This window comes from Glycine soja, chromosome 3 (genome assembly GCF_004193775.1).
Source record: "Glycine soja cultivar W05 chromosome 3, ASM419377v2, whole genome shotgun sequence".
Taxonomy (NCBI): domain Eukaryota; kingdom Viridiplantae; phylum Streptophyta; class Magnoliopsida; order Fabales; family Fabaceae; genus Glycine; species Glycine soja.
In genome coordinates, this window is record NC_041004.1 from 33850663 (window position 1) to 33869524 (window position 18862).

Sequence of the window (18862 nt, forward strand, 5' to 3'; positions counted from 1 at the left end):
CTTTTTTGTAGATTGATAAACTTTTTATACACCAATATAGTTATACTTTTATTTTATCAGCACCAATAGCTATACTTAGTTAGTAAATATACAGCTAACACTTTGATTGTTGCTATCTTTTTCCTAAACAAGAAGTATCTTTTACTCAAGAACATTTTGTTTCGATCAGACAAGGTTATTATGCATCACAAAATTATTTCTTTAAGTAATTAACACGACTGTATATCTAAAATTTGAATCTAAAATCTCTGGTTAAATTGAAAGAATATATCTTATATGAATTGATTTACATATTTAATAGTTTGATTATTACTAATTAAATATATATGTATAAGTGTAAGCATAAATTTCTTTTATTTGGGGTATACAGAGTTTTTAATTAATTATATGTAAATTGCAAAGGCTCATCATTGTGTTTATAATGATGTTTATAATTTGTGTCTTAGTGAAGATGTAGAAAATATCTCTCTCAGATTTGTGTCTCCACCATGGAGAGCCGTACCTAGTTGAAAAAAAAAAAAAAGCTCACTGTTTATAATTTTCAAGACCACACATCTATTTATTAATTCTGAATTTTACCGGAGGACGAGGTATGCATGTCAATTTAGTGAATATATAATTAAATCATTTTTTTAAGGATTCTACTCCCCTAAATTAAATAAACATCATTAATATTTTAACACATATATTTACTTACTTTATCATCTTAAGCGAATTATTCGATTTATTTTAAAAAAATATTCTTCAAAAAAATAATAGACGACAATTTTTTTTCTCTAAATATTTTAACACATTTCATGACTCAAATTCAAACCTACTAATAATTAAAACAATTCTAGATTAATCATTCACACACTCAATGGTGCAGATTATTCATTCTAGAGCAATCATGTTTTTTTTCCCCCAAACATTAAGTAAATTTTCACTGCTATACTGTTACCTATGTGTGAATGTATAATTTCATCATTTGAAATCTAGTTTACGTAAGCGCGTGACAAAATCAAACCAAAGAAAAGGTACATCACCCACTCCTTTTAATTTTTTACACAAAAAAGGAATTGTTTAATTACTCAGAGTCATTAATACTATTATTATAGTACTATCCAACCCATTATTACACCACGTGATTTAAAACTTTTGTTCAATTAACAATACCTAAAAACCCATTTCAGCACCTGCTTCAAAAAAAAAAAAAAAAAAACTAAGGAGGATGCTTCAACAAAATGGCAAAAATAAAAATACCACTTTTTTTCAACAACATTTCACTCATATAAATACACATTATGAATCACATACTCCTATGTACAATACCCTCACATATCACACACTAATACAACACTTCACTTTCAAGTTCCAAAAGACCAAAGCCAAATGAACAATTTCAACACCACTCTTGAATCCGATGATTTCTCTCTTCTAGAATCCATTCAACGTTACCTCCTTGATGATAACGAAGATTTCAACGCTCTAACGGAGGTTTTAGCAACACCCAATAATGTCGATGCCGTTAACTCTCCATTATCTTTGTCAGAACATGCAACAACGACTGCCACGGCGGCGCGTGGGGCTTCAGTTGCGGTGGCGCGTGCTAGCCACGCCCGTAGCCAAAATTATAAGGGGGTGAGGCGTAGGCCTTGGGGCAAGTTTGCAGCTGAGATAAGGGACCCGAATAAGAACGTGAGAGTGTGGCTTGGGACTTACGAGTCGGCTGAGGATGCGGCTCTGGCTTATGATCGAGCCGCTTTTGAAATGCGTGGCTCGAAAGCTAAGCTCAATTTTCCTCATTTAATTGGGTGCAATGATGCCGAGCCGAGCCAAAGACAGTAATGGCTAAGCTGGGTTTGATGGAGCTAAAAATGAAGATGAGCTGAGCCACTGCAGTGGAATATAGAGTCCATGTCTTCATGATATTTTATGATGCTATAAGCAATCATTTGCTGGGTCATTGGTTGATTTGTTTTTAGGAATGTTATATCTCTTCTAAATTTTATTACAAATTATTTTAATATTTCAATGATATTTTAAAGTATTAATGAAAATAAATATGTAAAAAAATTCAATATTTTCTGTATTTAATAACTAAGAAAAATATTGTATCATATTGAGAATTATTTTAAAAGTAGAATACTCACAAACAAAAAAAATCAAATTTAAAAGTAAAATTTGTCTACTAATGTTATGTTACTTGAATTTCTTAGATAAGATGAGAGTCTTGAGGATAAAAAAAAATCTAAAAGTGAATAGTTAATTTTTTCGATAAACATTATTTACGGTCATATATTAATTTACAATTTACACAACAAATAAAAAGTACTGTAAATTATAAATAAATGTCATGGAGCACAGCATGATTTTATTTTGAACAAAGAAAAAATTAGGAAGAAAAAAAATTTTACATTACAAGAGACTTAAAATATCACGGTTATGTTAATTATTTTGAAAAATTAAATAAGTTAAGATTGTACATAATACAAAATAGCATGATTATTCATATATCTCTGCACGATTTTTATAACACTAAAATATAATGTAAACTACACCAACTTTATAAACAGTTGGGAGAATTTTAGAATAAATATTTTATTTATTATATTTGTGAGATGTTTATTTGATTAATTAAAAATAAAAAATTTAATTAATTGGACAGGCTTAATGTATGCTTGCATTAAAGAGTTTAAATCAAAAGTATCTTGTAAACTTAAGTTTAAAAAATCAGTTTACTATAACATGATTTATATTTGGATATTTTTTGTTAAAAATATGTTGATAAAATTAAATTTATTTAGAAATACATAATCAAAAGTACTTTTACCTCATGTTTCTATTCTAAATATATAAACTAAAAGTATTTTAATTTAAAAGCATCAAATTTGTTGCTTTTGATCCAAACCAGGTTTTCCCCAAACCTAAGTTGCAGAAGTAATTTTTTTTGGAAAACACAAACATCATATCAAATTGAGTTTGAGACATGTCTGTGGACAACTGTTGTGAGAGATATTCAAACATGTATCCAAACATATTATTAACCATCGGACAACGTGTTGATAAAAAAATGTTAAATTAATTTTTTAGTTTTTTAATTTTTTTTTAGATTTATTTTGATACTCTAATTTTTTAGGTTTAATTTAGTTTTCTAATTGAAATTATATTTTATAACCGATCAAAATTATTAATAAATGATTTTAAACTATCACAAAATTTGCATTTTCTAAAAAATTGAATCGGCTTTAATTAGAGAATTAAATTAAAAAATTAAAGAATTAATTTTAAAAATTAAAAGATCAAATTGAATAAAAAAATTAAAAGATCAAATTGAACTTCAATAATAAATTAGAGAAAAAAACTAATTTAACCTAAAAAATGTATTTTTTATTAATAGCTATTTTTTTTCTTTTCTTGCTCTTTTACCTATTTAAATATCTCCAAACTTTTTTCTTCTTCCCCTCTTTCTCATTATTACATCTTTAATTCTTTTTTATTTGTTTTCTTACTCTCTTTAATTGATTATCTTTTTTTTATAACAACTTTATGTTTTCTAACACGCTCTTCCTCCCCATTAATTTTCTAATACGATCCCATTATGTTTTGTCATGCTTCCATATTGCTTGGCATGCAGCGGTCAAATAATTGCCCATAAAGCAAAGCTTCTCTGTCCTTTACAGTAAGACACAAAAATACGGATTAAGATTTTTTTTTTTGGCCAATATTTCGGATTAAGATATGGAGAATATCATTTATTTTTCTAAAATCATAGAAATGGAGAAATTTTTTTTCCCAAAAATACCTGTGTCATCAGCATGAAATATAAATAACATTTAAGAATATGTTTTGCTATATAACACGTGAATTTGGTGGTTTCCTCAATTCATGTACTGGATATATATATTGGGTCACCAATTAGATGTGACAACTGCAAATTGATGTTTTCCAACTAAATTCCTTCCCCAGTCCATTGAACAATGCACATAGGCTAAATCAGTGTAAGGGTCATGACAGGGACGGAAGCAAACTTGGACAAGAGAGGGACCATTATAAAAAATACAATATATATGTGAAGCATTTTTTTCTTTTTTTTTTTCTATTGATGATGTTGTATATGAGACATTAATTACTTATAATTTTATCCCAAACTCTTATTTCTTTATCATTAATTATTTGGGTTTCTTCAAAAAAAAATTACTTTGGTGGGTATACGAATCGATTGGGCCTGTAAAGCCTGCAATTTAAGTGGGTTAAACAAATTTGATCCATAAAATAAATAGATTTCTTTTAAGCTTTTTCCGGTCCGCCAAATCCACAAATAAACATATAAGTTCTCAGGCCAAAATAATAATTTAAAAAAACTTAAAATAAAAAATGTATAAAATCAGACAAAAAAATTCCGTTCATTTTATAAACTGAAATCTACCATATTAAAATATATCAGCATTTATAATAGTATTGAACATTATATATTAAAGCGATGAAACTTAAAATTTACTAACATTTATAAATGATTTAACAATACTAGTCAGATGGATTACAAGCTAATTTAGGAGTCCACGGATAAAACCTGTTAGATCCATGAATTTTGTAGACCAGACTTAAAAACTCAATGCTATTATGTGGGCTTTAACGAAGATATCCATTATTCACAAAATTCACATGCTTAACAGGTTGATCCAAAGATGGATCTGTATACCAAACCCTAACCTTGATTGCAAACAAGCTCCATAATCACGTTGCATTTTATAGAAGGGTGTTGCTAGGTGCACCTAGCATTATTGCTGGTGCACCCTGCAATTAAGGGAAAAAGACTGAAATACCTTTGATCCGTAAGTCTTTTAAGTTGATCCATAAGCCTTTTACGAATCAACTTGATCCGTAGAAGCCCATAAAAGACTTACGGATCAAGTTGATTCGTATGCGTTTAATATCAACTTACGGATCAACTTGATCCGTATCAACCTTATGGATAAACTTGATCTGTACGATTTACGGATCACTCTCACACACACCCATCACAAATGCAAAGAAAACACAGGAACAGTTTTGACATTTTAAAAAAACGTTAGGTGCACCAGCAATAATGCTGGGTGCACCTAGCAACACCCTTTGTGCAAAAGTTATTGATATCCATATAATTTTCAAATAGATGGATGAAAAAAATACATACACATAACAAAATTTGAGAACATTTATGCTGAAGTGCACAATGGTTATACATTATCATCCTTCTTCATAAATTATCATGTATAAGAATAATTTAACTTTTATAAAAATTATTTTAAAAATTATATAACTATTAGTTCATTGAATATATATATATACATATATATATATAATGTAATCATTAAATTCTAGCGAAAAAAATCTAGAATTTAGTCAAATAATCCCTAAATATCACAATTGTAAGATGAGATTTCAATGATATATGATTAACTTAGAATTCTAATACCTTTGATTGGAAGAAGACCTACCAAACATAAGGTTGGACAAGTCCTTGATTTAAGACTCCAGAAATAGTTGTTTACTATGACTATTATTTTATTAATAGATTGGACAAGTCCTTGATTTCAATTAATAGATTCTCTTTAATATATCAATTCTCGTCAAATTTAAAATCAATTATCCATTAATTTTAATTAAATAAATTATCTCTTAATATATTATTTTTTACCAAATATAAAATCAATTAGTCATTATTTTTAATTAATAAATTGTCTCTTCGTGTATAATTATATCATTCTCACTAAATTTTGTTTATGTTCTTGAATTAATAAGGCTCCATTTCAAAATTTACTTAAAGCCTAAAAATATATTGTGGCAGTCCTGGAAAAGAGAGAAAAGAGGTGGGAACGATTTGAAGAACAATGAAGATGGGGTGTGAAGAATAAGGTTATAGGTTTTTTTAAATAAAAAAAAAAGTATTTAGGCAATAAAAATATTAAACCCGAAGTCTAATAACTTTTGTACCTGCATTTTTAAAGCCCAATTTAGATTGAATTGAGACCCAACTGACTCAAGGGATGCGCCTTCCTAGCGGACAAATTAAAAGTTGTCGCTTTCTCTTCCATTAGATTCTAAAAAGTTCACTCTGATATGCAATTTACATTTTGGAACGAGTTTTTCAAAATACAATGGAAAATGTAGGAAGCAATATAATAACAGGGGAAATGCTAGGTGCACCCCAATATTGCTGGTGCACCCAACAATTTTTATGAATGGGTCATTTTACCCTTTAAGATAAAATTATAAAAAGCTCAAATTACCTCCCAGAAGAAACACTTTTTTCGAACAGCTTCTTCTTCTCTTCCGTGAACTTGCTTCTTCTTCTCTTCTCCATGAACCTGCTTGTTCTCCGCGAGGTGCGCCCAAGGTTGTCTTCTTCTTCTCCGCGAACAGGTTAGTCTCCCTACCCTTTGCTTGTAATATGCAGCATTGTTGTAGCAATGGAACCTTAGGATAGTTACCTTAGGATAGTAAACTTAGGGTAGAAGACGAGAGGGTAGAAGACGCCGAAAAAAATGGGAAAAATGGCTCACGGCGGAGGCTTCCGGAAGATCCGTTAGGGGTTCTTCCGGAAGTTCCGGAAGAACCTGTTCCAGAAAGTTTTCGGAAGAAGTGTTCTTCCGGAAGTAATCAAACGTTTTCCGGAAGAACAATTCTTCCAGAAGTCTCCCGGAACACCTCTTCCGGATACTTACTTTCCGGAAGAAGTAGTTCTTCCGAAAGAATTCGGGAAGAAGGGTTCTTCCGGATAACCTTTCAAATTTCTGGAAGAAGTGGCTCTTCCGGAATTGTTCCGGAAGAACCACTTCTTTTGGAAAGTGTTTTTTTAAAACAAAAATTGTTTTGTTTTTTTTAAATGAATTATTATATTTTTTTTGGTTATTTTGTTTTTGAGATTTTATGAAAAATGAGGTTTAGGTTTTTGATGTCATATTTTTTTTATAATTTAAATTTTGTACTTTTATTAAATATTAATTTGTAAATTATTTATTTATTTTTTTGTTTATAAAAGTAGTTGTGTTTGTTTTTGTTTATTGTTTATTTTTTAAAATTAGTGTTTTTTGTTTATAAATGAAGTTGTTTATTTTTATAAATAAAGTTGTGTGTGTTTTGGAAATTTTTTAAAAATACTAATTTTTTTTATAAATGATATAAATTAAGTTGTTTATTTTATTATAAGTGAAGTATTTTTTTTTAAAAAAAGTTGTGGATGTTTACTAATTAACTATTTTTACATTAGTTGTGTTTTTTTTATAAATGAAGTTGTTTATTTTTTTTTAAATTAAGTTGTGGATATTTTTTAATTAATTAATTTTACATTAGTTGCGTTTTTTTTTAAATGAAGTTGTTTATTTTTTTTTAAATTAAGTTGTGGATGTTTACTAATTAATTATTTTTACATTAGTTGTGTTTTTTTTACAAATGAAGTTTTTTTTAATTTTTATTTAAATTAAGTTGTGGATGTTTACTAATGAATTTGTTTTTACATTAGTTGTGGTTTTTTATAAATGAAGTTTTTTTTTTAAATTAAGTTGTGGATGTTTAGTAATGAATTATTTTTATATTAGTTGTGTTTTTTTTTATAAATGAAGTTGTTTATTTTTTTTTTAAAATTAAGTTGTGGATGTTTACTAAATAATTTAGTTGTTTTTTTTTAGAAATGAAGTTTCTTATTTTTTTTTATAAATTAAGTTGTGGATGTTTACTAATTAATTTTTTTTTACATTAGTTGTGTTTTTTTAATAAATGAAGTTGTTTAATATTTTTTAAAATTATGATGTGTATGTTTTCAAATAATTTGATTTAAATTAGTTTTATTTATTTATAAATAAACTTGTTTTATTTTTATAAAGAAAGTTGTGTATATTTTGACCGAAAAAAATACGTGTTCGACATGATTTGCAGATCATGGCTAGAACACGAGGTTTAGGTCGTGCCATAGGTAGACTTGTAGGCAGAGATAGACTTGATGACCAGGATGCTGCTGATGTTCCCGAGAGGCGTAGGCCTACTGCCTTAGCCCGTAGGCTACGGGTTCATCAGATGACTGCGGAGGGACGTGATATGGTTGAGGACGTTGCTGACATGACTGGCGATGTCCCTGAGCTGGCTACGGAGGCACCTGAGATGCGTGCGGACGTACAGGGTGCTGATGGTGGTGAGGAGTCAGATGGTGATGATGCTGCTGAGGGATTCCCTGGTGGGCCACGTGACCCTTCAGTGCTCACATCATTTGCCGAGCATGTTGCACATGCTGTTTGGAGTGGACAGGTATTTTAATTTGTTAATTATTTATCATTGTTGATTTATTTGTTTGTCATTAATTTTTTTTAATAATTGTATAATTTGTACTTCAAATCAGGAAAGTCCTGATTTGAAGTTAGTGTCACATAGGAGGAAGGTGACACTGATTGGGAGGCTAGTGCCTGAGATTGAAGGCCTGATGGCTGCCACAAGATTAAGTCCACTGATCGATTGTTCAGTTATTACTGGCGATCCTAGACTGATATTCGCATTCGTGGAGAGGTGGCACGGTGAGACCAGCACCTTCCACCTTCCGGTAGGAGAGCTGACGATCACATTGGATGATGTGTCGTCACTTCTTCATTTGCCCATCACTGGCGCCTTGCACAGTTTCCATGCTCTTTCTACGGAGGATGCCAGATTTTTGCTGACAGAGTTGCTTGAGGTGTCTGCCGAGGAGGCCAAAGCCGAGACAACACTGACACGTAGGGCATATGTACGACTAGGATGGGTTCAAAACATTTATGAGACGAGATGTCAAGCCCGATGGTGGATTATCGTAGCTCGCGCTTATCTGCTGCACCTTGTCGGTTGCACTCTTTTTGCTAATAAGAGTGCAACATACGTGCATGTGGTTCACCTTGATGCTTTTCGGGACCTCACTAAGAGTGGTGGTTATGCTTGGGGAGTTGCCGCACTGGTTCATATGTATGACCAGTTAGATGAGGCTTGTAGGACCACCACCCGACAGCTTGCGAGGTACTTGACGCTACTACAGGTAAATTTTGTGTTTTTTAATATGTTACGTTCGATTATGATTTAAACATTTTTTTTTGTTATGTTAACCTCATTTATTGCGTAGTGCTGGATCTATGAACACTTCCCTAGTGTGCACCAGTGCGTGACAGATGATACATACCAGGAGACGTCCCCACGTGCTTCCCGGTGGTTGACGTTGAAGGCGAACATGAAGGGAATCACAGGAGCACCTTACAGGGCACGTTGTGATGGTTTGATCGTCCCAGATGTGTCCTAGTTGCCGTACACAGAGCATCGGGGGGTTAGGGCTTTTCAGGAGATTTCATCATTCCAAGGTCAGCTGAGATGGGGTCCTATGGTGGTCACAGCTCGATCGGAGAGGGTGGTACGGTAGTTTGGTTACATCCAGAGCATCCCTCCGCCGCCTGTTAGTGCTCGATTGTCACACGATGAGATAGATGACAGGTGGATGCAGTTTGCGGGTCAGCTTTGTCTAGTGCCTGGGCAGGTATTTGCGGATTACATCGAGTGGTTTTTCCGCATATCTCATCCATTCATGATACCGACCCAGGCAGGTGACCAGCCGAGAAATGCACCAGCTGCAGACCTTGAGGACTACATACAGCCGCCCAGCCCCCAGGTTCCAGTGGCATTTGTCCCCCCTTCACATGTGGTAAGATTCTTTGCGCATTTAATGTTTCATGACTTGTTATTTATTTTAAATTTGATAATAAATGTTTTTAATGACTTTGATAGGATGATTACGACGGATATGAGACGATTGCACAGAGGTCGGAGCGTGTGCTCAACCTTAGGATAGTCACTGCAAAGAGGTTCATGTACTCATGCGACCACCTGCCAAGTTCTTTAATTAATTCATTACGCACTAACGGCCACGAATCTTCCCCCATACCTAATAAAGCGGCAATGGACCGATATCCACAGTTACCGTCCGCTTTCGCATCCACAATGTCACGAATGAAACCTTGAATGAATGGCGCAAATTGATCCAACATCGGGATGATCCTTGTTGGCTGAGGCGGTTCAGAACATGATGCACTTTGTTTGACTGGAGAGTTGCTGCTTTGAACAGAATGAAAAACATCAACATACTTCCAGTAAGACGGATCACGCTTTGTGGATCTTTGACTTCTTTTCATCGGTTTCTTCGGTGCACCTTTAGTATTGACCTTTGACGGAGGAGGGCACATAGAGTATGATCAGGGTATGCAATTTCTCGAAGTTTACTCTTCAGAGTTACTTTGCCAGACACATCAAGTTCATCAAACCTTTTAGATATGATCTCTATCTCTTCCTTGATGCTGACTTCCGTCTCACATAACCCTTGGTCTGAAAAGCAAAGTCTCCTCCAAAAAAGATGGACTGACTCTAATGGGATGCTGCCAGCAGTATACCTAGAAAGATCACATGCACAAGGAAGACCGTGCATGCTTCTCATCACACAACCACAAGAAGAGAGATTGTTGTCGAAATAACATAGACGGTCAACCTCAGAAGCAATCTGATTTAAAACGTCCCTTGAAACCATCCCAAGAAGCCTCTTGTATAAGGTTTTTTTATATACATGCCCAACCACGTGCATACTGGTTTCAAAGGATGCTTTAATTTCGACGTGTTGCAGCGTGATCATGTTGTTCATGGCATCCCAAACACTACATAGGTCTCCAACGCTATTTTGTAGTACTCTTTTGAGAGCCCAATGAGCTGATTCACCCCTACATTTAAAATACACAACAAACATGAAAATATACAACAATTAAATACCATTTATTACTAATCCTTACTAACAAATAAAATCAGTTCTTAATACCTGTTTGTTGTTGTGTTGCCTAGGTGCATGACCTTATTCGTCCATGCTGTAATAAATTTTTCCTTGTGGGGGATAATCCATGTGTCGTTAACATAGTCAATGAACATCGGCCAAGGCGAACAAACAACTTGAAACTTCTGAAGTGACTCATGGAACTGGTGTTCGGACGGACAATCAACCAAAGTACCCCAGTTATCCATTACATAGTCCCACACATTTTTTTCACCGATTAAAGATTTGCACTTCGCCTTCACATTCTTATCGATATGAAACTTGCACAACAAATTAGTAGACTCGGGGAACATAGTTTTCACTGCATTCATCAGTGCTAGGTCTCTGTCAGTGACAATAACAAGAGGGAGGTGATCATTTCTTAAAAATAGGCCTCGAAATCGTTCCAAAGCCCATACAATATTATTAACACGCTCAGCCTCCAGATATACAAACCCAGCAGAGAATGTCATCGTCGTTGGTGTCACTCCAACAAAGTCAAGTAGTGGGAGTCTGTACCTGTTTGTTTTGTAGGTACTGTCTATAAAAAACACCAGATGACATGCATTGCATAACTTTACTGCATCTGGGTGACACCAAAACAGATCACGCACCACAACTTCATCCTTCAATCTATGCCAATGAATGTATTGATCACGTTCGAGAAGCTTCATCAGATGCTGCATTTCGGTATCAGCTCCTCTTATTCAAGAACGATATGCACTTCTTGCATTATAAATTTGCTTTATCGTGGTGCAACTGTTCGCATTGTGTTCCTTCAACGTTAGCAAGATGTTTTTTGGTTTCACCATCGACTTTGTCATATCAGCAATAATTTTCTTTTCTTCCTTAGTCAATCGCCCGGTGTATGGATGTCCAACTAAGGACTTGGCCAATTCATGATTGTGAATCCCACAGATCAACTTCACCATCCAACCTTCCCCTCCATGCATTGGTTTCCTACAAAGCCTGAAGGGACAACCACATTTCCTACTCTCAGTGTCTTTTCTAATGAATTCTTTATTCCTACACTTGTACGTACTACTCATTTCACACCCAATTAAGACAAATGAACTTCTTCCTCTGCTACCAGTCTTTGTGTCAGACCTCATAATCACCGCAACAAATCCATTTTCATGGGCAACTGTTCGAGCCCATTGCAAAACATCATCTCGAGTACCGAATACCTACAACGCAACCCAAGCATATTAATTTTCATACAAAACATCAATTCAACCAAATGACTCAAATTATGTATGATTACCTGAGACGTATTAAAAGCATTTGAATAATCCACATGTGGTTCATTCACCCCACATTCTTCTTGATTATCATAATCATAATCCATATGAACTTCTTGTGACATCGCATAGTCATACCTCCATTGATCTTCGTTCATCTTAAGGACATATGCATCATACACAAGTACATTCAAATTATCATATAACCACATCCAAAAATTTACTACACATTAAATAACAAACATATTATCAGGACATATGCATCATACACAAGTATATTCAAATTATCATATAACCACATCCATAAATTGACTACTTATTAACTAACAAACATACTAACAACTAATACAAATATATTCTAAATTTATAACTACATTATTTACTTAAACTGAACTTATCACTATAATAAACAACTAATAAAACATTTTTCTACTACAACAAAATACAATTAAGTTACCTAAATCATTTAATATTATACCAAATCATTATACCTAATTAAACCAATAATCCACAATATATATATATATATATATATATATATATATAAATTTTAAAACAAATAAAAAAATTTGTTAATAATGTAACATTCCGGAAGAACTTCTTCCCAAACACTTCCGGAAGAAGTGCTTCCGGAAGTTACTAACATTCTCATTCCAGAACTTCTTCCTCCAATACTTAAAATTTCTTCCGGCTACAGTTTTTTTTACTGTTTTTCTTCTGTAAAAACTAGCTAGAAAACACAAAAAATACCCATAAATGCGTACCTCCGACGAAATAGGAAGAACAACGACTAACAAAACTTCAAATACGGAACACCTGCCTCACGGGGACCACCAAATCTTCAAATACTTCTCGGGACCACCAATGGAAAGCAACAGCAAGAAAAGGAAAGAAAGCAATGAAGGAAGAAGGCGCAGTAAGAAATGGAAGCGTGAAGCAGTAAATTTAAAGAAAATTACACAAGGGCAAAATCGTCATTACATATACATTAAATATTATTTTATTTTTACTTATTATTATAAAATGAAAATTATTTTTTCTTGACATATGAGTTCTTCCGGAATCACGAATTCTTCTTCCGGAAAGTTTTCGAAAAACGTGTCTTCTGGAATGATTCCGGAAGAAAGTTCTTCTGGAAATGGTCTTCACGGAAGGGCATTTTCATCACTTCACTGTTTGCTGGATGCCCCAGCAATAATGCTGGGTGCACGTAGCAACTCCCTAATAACAGGAGCACAAACTAAATTAGCCCAAAGTATATACAATGGAGCACTGCTAAGCCCAATTGGATTAGAAATTCAAACATCTAAATTGCTGCTATTGCTTCTTTTATTCCATAAAAATCAAGGAGTACCTCCTTTACATTTTAGAAAGACAAATTCAGATACTCACAAAAAGTAAAAGACAAGTTCAGATTAGCCTTTTCTTGAATGTGGAATGTAAAGGGAGTGTTGCTTAACTTTTATGAGGTGCAGGAAAAAAAAACCCTAAATTGCTCCTATTCAAATAAAAAAAAAATTCAATCCATAATTAGATGTTCACACTAAAGATAGACATTTGAATTTAATACATCTAACATGCAAAATATTGCTTCTGTTACAAACTTTAGTTGCGTAGAAGAATGGAGAAGGTAGATCAAAGTTGCAACTATTGGCTAATTAAAGAGGTTCTTATACCATTTTATTATTTTAATAAATGACACTTCATATAAAAGATTAAACTTTTTTTTTTAGATATATAAAAGCTTAAACTATTACAGGAATATTTTTCTTTTTGTTTTTTTACAATATTAAAGGAATTTTTAACGCAACATTTAACGTATTGTGATCTACTTATCAGCCTTTACTGATTTTTGTTTTTACTAGATTCACCAAGGGGCCCAGTTAAGCCAACCAAACACTGGTATTCTTGAAAGTAAAATCTTAGATATAATTGTTTAGGTGTTTTTGGTATTGTAATTCTTTTATTAGAATTAAAGTTTTATTTTGATAATTTATATTAAATTTTAATGTAAATTTTTATTACATGAATTATTGAAGTAAAATCTCAATTTCAATTAAAAATAATTTAAAAAAATAAAGAATTGGACCTAAGTTTTTTCTATATATAGTTGGACCTGTAGAAAATGTGGGCATTAAATCTCAACTATCTCTTTCGAAATGTTTATGCAACCGGATGTAGAACAGTAGAGGTGAGAAAACAGCCTCTGCATGCCAAAATTAACATCACAGAGTTGTGTATGTAACATCTTTTCTCTAGCTGCCTAAAGTAAGTTTTGGATTGGGAATAGGCAACTGAAAGCTGAGAATTTCCATGAGGATAATTAACGAAAATTTATTTTAGTTTATTGATATTTTATTTGAAAAATACTGAGAATTAAGCTAAACGTGGTCACAAGTTGAATTTTCATGGCAATCATCACTAGGCTGTTTTGTTATATCATCGGTAATCTTGGTTTTATTCTTTTGGAGGTTATATATTTCCTTATTGCTAAGTAAAAAAAAAAAATTAATTACGTCCTCTAATTTATTTTTATTGCTAATTATTAAGTGGTTCAATTAGATCCTTTAATTATTTAAAATGGTTCAATTAAGTCATTTTCATCAATTAAGTATAAATATTATTAATAGATCATCGGTTAAAAAATGACACATCATTCGTCACATCTAATTATACTGTTAACACTTAATTGACAGAATAACCAAATTGAATCATTTTAAATAATTAGAGGATCCAATTGAATCATTTAATAATTAGAGGACCTAATTGATCATTAAAATTAATTTCGAAGATCCAAACAGTAATTTAGCAAAAAAAATCCTTATTGCTGTAGTAAGAAAGCAAATCTTAATTCATATACGTTTTGGTTCCATTGAACTGATTTTTCAAGTAAAATGCGATGTTGTTAACGATATTGTCACAATGTGGGCCACGACGGGACGATAAAATAAAATACTCAGATAAATAAATTGTTTTCCAAAAAAATGTAAAACTTGAGGAGTCGCAACCAACGTTTATTTAAGGAAAACGTTGAAAAAATAAAAAAGGATAAAAAATTGTCTACGGTTTGAGAAAGGATTTGGGAGTCATTTACTAGCGGGAAAGGTGTTAGCACCCCGCGTGTCTGTCATGAGAACAACAACATTTAATCGAGTGCGCAAAAAAAAAGTGACTTTTAATTATTTATCTTCCCTTGAAAACATGAATTATATTTTGTTATATTTTTTTATTTAGAAAAAGAAATCAAATTTTGTTTTTAGAAACAAATGGGGACTTTTATTTTTTTTAGTTTTTTTTTGGGTCGACGAGGGATTTGCCCTCGATCCTATGCATTTCCAAGTGCAATGAGAAAATCAGACTTACGTAGTTCTTTGTAGAAAAAACGTTTGTGTGTGTTGAGTTGATTTTATTTTGTTTTGTTTTCTTTTGAAAGATCTTGGGTTTTGTGGTAAACGTTGTGAAGTTAAGCAAGTCGAAGACCCAACATGGGATTCACAAAATTTACTCACATTTTATTGAAACATTGCCAAGCATGGAATGCGTGTAACATGAAAAATGAGAATTGAGTGATCATTTATTTGAGAATATTACCTTTTTGGAAAAGACTTTAGTTTTGTGATAAACTTTGTGAACTTAAGCAAGTCGGAGACCTAGCATGGAGTGCACACAGTGTAAGCATGTACTAAAGAATGCTAATGCGGATTTGCAAAAGTAAATAAATAATTGACACAGTGTTACGAAATCAGATAAATAAAAATGAGAATAGAAAGTGATAGAATAGAAGTGGAGAGTACACTTAATAATTAAGAATGCGAGATTAAAACATAGGAGAAAATAAAATGAATAACGAGATATTTACCACATAATATTAATTAAACTAACTAACAAACTATGATAAAAAAAAATCACATTGAAGAATAAACGATAGAGACAATAAAGAAATACAATAAAATAAAAAGCTATTTACTAATATGTATAATTATTTTTATTTTTATTTCTTTTTTTGTTTTTTTTTTGTTTTTGTCAAAGTCAAAGGGTTGACTTGGACTTAATCAACACTAACAAAGTGCTAACATGATAGGCCTAGACACCATCCTAAATGATAGGGGTAGACATATAAAGAAGGAGATGTAACCATCACTTTTATTTTATTTCAGATTTAAAAAAAAGGGCTAAGCCCAAAATGAAAATGGTGCATGTGTGGAAAAATAGGGTGTAAATAGTGTTTCTATTTTGTTTCAGGTTTTGCAAAGAGTGTTGCTAGGTGCACCCAGCATTTTTGCTGGTGCACCCAGCAAAGCTAGTAAATGCCAAAATTGCCCCTACCACCTTTCTTCCTTAAAAATGCCATTTTTTTTTTCCGGAAAAGCTTCTTACCTCCATTTTCAAAAAGCTTTGCTTCTTGTTTTCTCTTTTTCGTGCGGCATTGCCTTTGGTTCGTGGGGGTAGCAGCGTTGAGCGCAGCGGTGAAGGTGAAGGTGAAGGTTCCGGCGTCGAGCTTTTCGGTGGTCGGTGGCGGCAAACGAGGTACGCAGATGGTGGTTTTTTCGTCGCGGACGTACGGATGAGTTTCGGATCAACTTGATCCGGAAGCTTGTTAATACTCTTCCAGATCAAGTTGATCCGTAAGAGGCTTACGGATCAACTTGATCCGGAAGAGTATTAACAAGCTTTCGGATCAAGTTGATTCGTAAGTGTATTATTTTTGGTATTTGTTATTTTTGCATCTGTTTTTGCATTTATTTTCCTTTTTTCTTTTAAATTACTAATTTTTTTGTATGGCCATTTTTTGTTTGATTTGGTTAGATGGATGAAGATGAGTGGATGTATGAAATAATGTCTGAACGAGGGGATATGGATTATGAAAATGCAGAATCATGTGGTGCGAATGAACCACATGTTGATTGTTCGGATGCGTTCAAGACTTCTCAGGTTATAATGTTAATGTTTGTCACATATTTAATAAAATAAATACTGGTAGAAAACTTAAATTATGTGGATTTTGTAGGTGTTTGAGTGCCGAGAGGATGTTTTGCGGTGGGCTCGATCCGTGGCTCATGAAAACAGATTTGTGGCGGTGATTTTAAGGTCGGACACAAACACATGTAGTAGAGGAAAAAGTGTGTTTGTGTTAATTGGCTGTGAAAGGAGTGGCGAGTATAAGTGTAGGAAAAAATAATTTATCAGAAGAGACACTGAGACTAGGAAATGTGGGTGTCCCTTCAAGCTTCGTTGCAAGGCAGTGGTTGGAGGAGAAGGCTGGATGGTGAAGTTGATTTGTGGAGTGCATAATCATGAATTAGCCAAGTCATTAGTTGGACATCCATATGCGGGGCGATTGACTAAAGTAGAAAAAACACTTATTGCTGATATGTCGAAGTCCATGGTGAAGTCAAGAAACATTCTGCTAACTCTGAAGGAACACAATGCCAATAGTTGTACGACTATTAAACAGATATACAATGCAAGAAGTGCATTCTGTTCTTCCATAAGAGGAAGCGATCTTGAAATGCAACATCTGATGAAACTTCTTGAACGTGATCAATACATTTATTGGCACAGAATAAAGGATGAAGACGTTGTTCGTGATATCTTTTGGTGTCACCCTGATTCAGTGAAGTTAGTCAACGCATGTAATTTGGTGTTTTTGATAGACAACACCTACAAAACAAACCGGTATAGACTCCCATTGCTCGATTTTGTTGGGGTGACACCGACTGGGATGACATTCTCTGCCGGTTTTGCATATGTGGAGGGTGAACGTGCTAATAATTTGGTATGGGCTTTATAACGCTTCCGAGGCCTTTTTTTAAAGCGTGATGCCCTCCATGGAGTTATTGTCACTGACAGAGAGCAAACATTGATGAATGCAGTGAAAGATGTATTCCCTGAATGCATAAATTTGTTGTGCATCTTTCACATAAACAAGAATGTGAAGGCTAAATGTAAATTACTAATTGCGCAAAAAAATGCTTGGGATTATGTCATGGATTGCTGGGGATCTCTGACTGATTGTCCTTCAAAACAACAGTTTGATGAATGCCTGAAGAAGTTCGAAATAACTTGCGCACCTTGGCCAATATTTGTTGACTATGTCAAGGAAACATGGATAATTCCACACAAGGAAAAATTTGTTTCCGCCTGGACTAATAAGGTGATGCACTTAGGAAACACAACAACAAAAAGGTATGAAACTGTTCAACTATTTCTATTAACGTTGAAAAATTTATGGAATTGTATTATTGTATATGTTTATTTTTATTTGTGTATTTGAAATGTAGGGTTGAATCTGCTCACTCGTCTTTAAAAAGACTGTTACAAAATAGAATTAGAGACTTATGCAGTGTGTGGGATGCCGTGAACAACATGATTACGCTGCAGCACACACAGATTAAAGCATTATTTGAAACAAGTACACATGTTGTTGGACATGTGTTCCAAAAAACCTTATACAAGAGGCTGCTTGGAATGGTTTCAAGGTATGCTTTAAATCAGATTGCTGCTGAATTAGAGCGTGTTGACTATGCTGACAAGAATCCCTCAAGTTGTGCTTGCGTGGTGAGAACCACGCTTGGTCTTCCTTGTGCTTGTGAGCTATCCAAATATGTTGATGGTTGCATCTCACTTGATTCAATCCATATGTTTTGGAGGAGACTCAGTTTTTCAGACCAAGGGTTATCTGAGCCCGAGGTGGGCATCAAGGACGTAATGGAAACAATATACCAAAAATTAGAAGAACTTGATGTTTGTGGCAAGTTTACTCTAAGAAGTAAACTTTGGAAAATTGCACACCCTGATCAGAATT

At 33.3% G+C, this 18862-nt stretch overlaps 2 protein-coding genes across 2 annotated transcripts; both read left to right on the forward strand.

Moving 5' to 3' along the window:
• The first annotated feature begins 1287 nt into the window (after nucleotides 1-1287).
• On the forward strand, nucleotides 1288-1988 carry LOC114405491 (ethylene-responsive transcription factor 13-like). Its single transcript, XM_028367995.1, has one exon. The coding sequence runs from the start codon at nucleotides 1372-1374 to the stop codon at nucleotides 1825-1827; it is 456 nt and encodes a 151-aa protein (XP_028223796.1). The 5' UTR covers nucleotides 1288-1371; the 3' UTR covers nucleotides 1828-1988.
• Nucleotides 1989-6323: 4335 nt separating this feature from the next.
• LOC114405180 lies at nucleotides 6324-9271 on the forward strand. Its single transcript, XM_028367820.1, has 5 exons — nucleotides 6324-6384; nucleotides 7934-8231; nucleotides 8626-8731; nucleotides 8849-9013; nucleotides 9098-9271. Exons 1-5 carry the CDS (start codon nucleotides 6324-6326, stop codon nucleotides 9269-9271), a joined length of 804 nt encoding a protein of 267 aa, XP_028223621.1.
• The last annotated feature ends 9591 nt before the right edge of the window (nucleotides 9272-18862 follow it).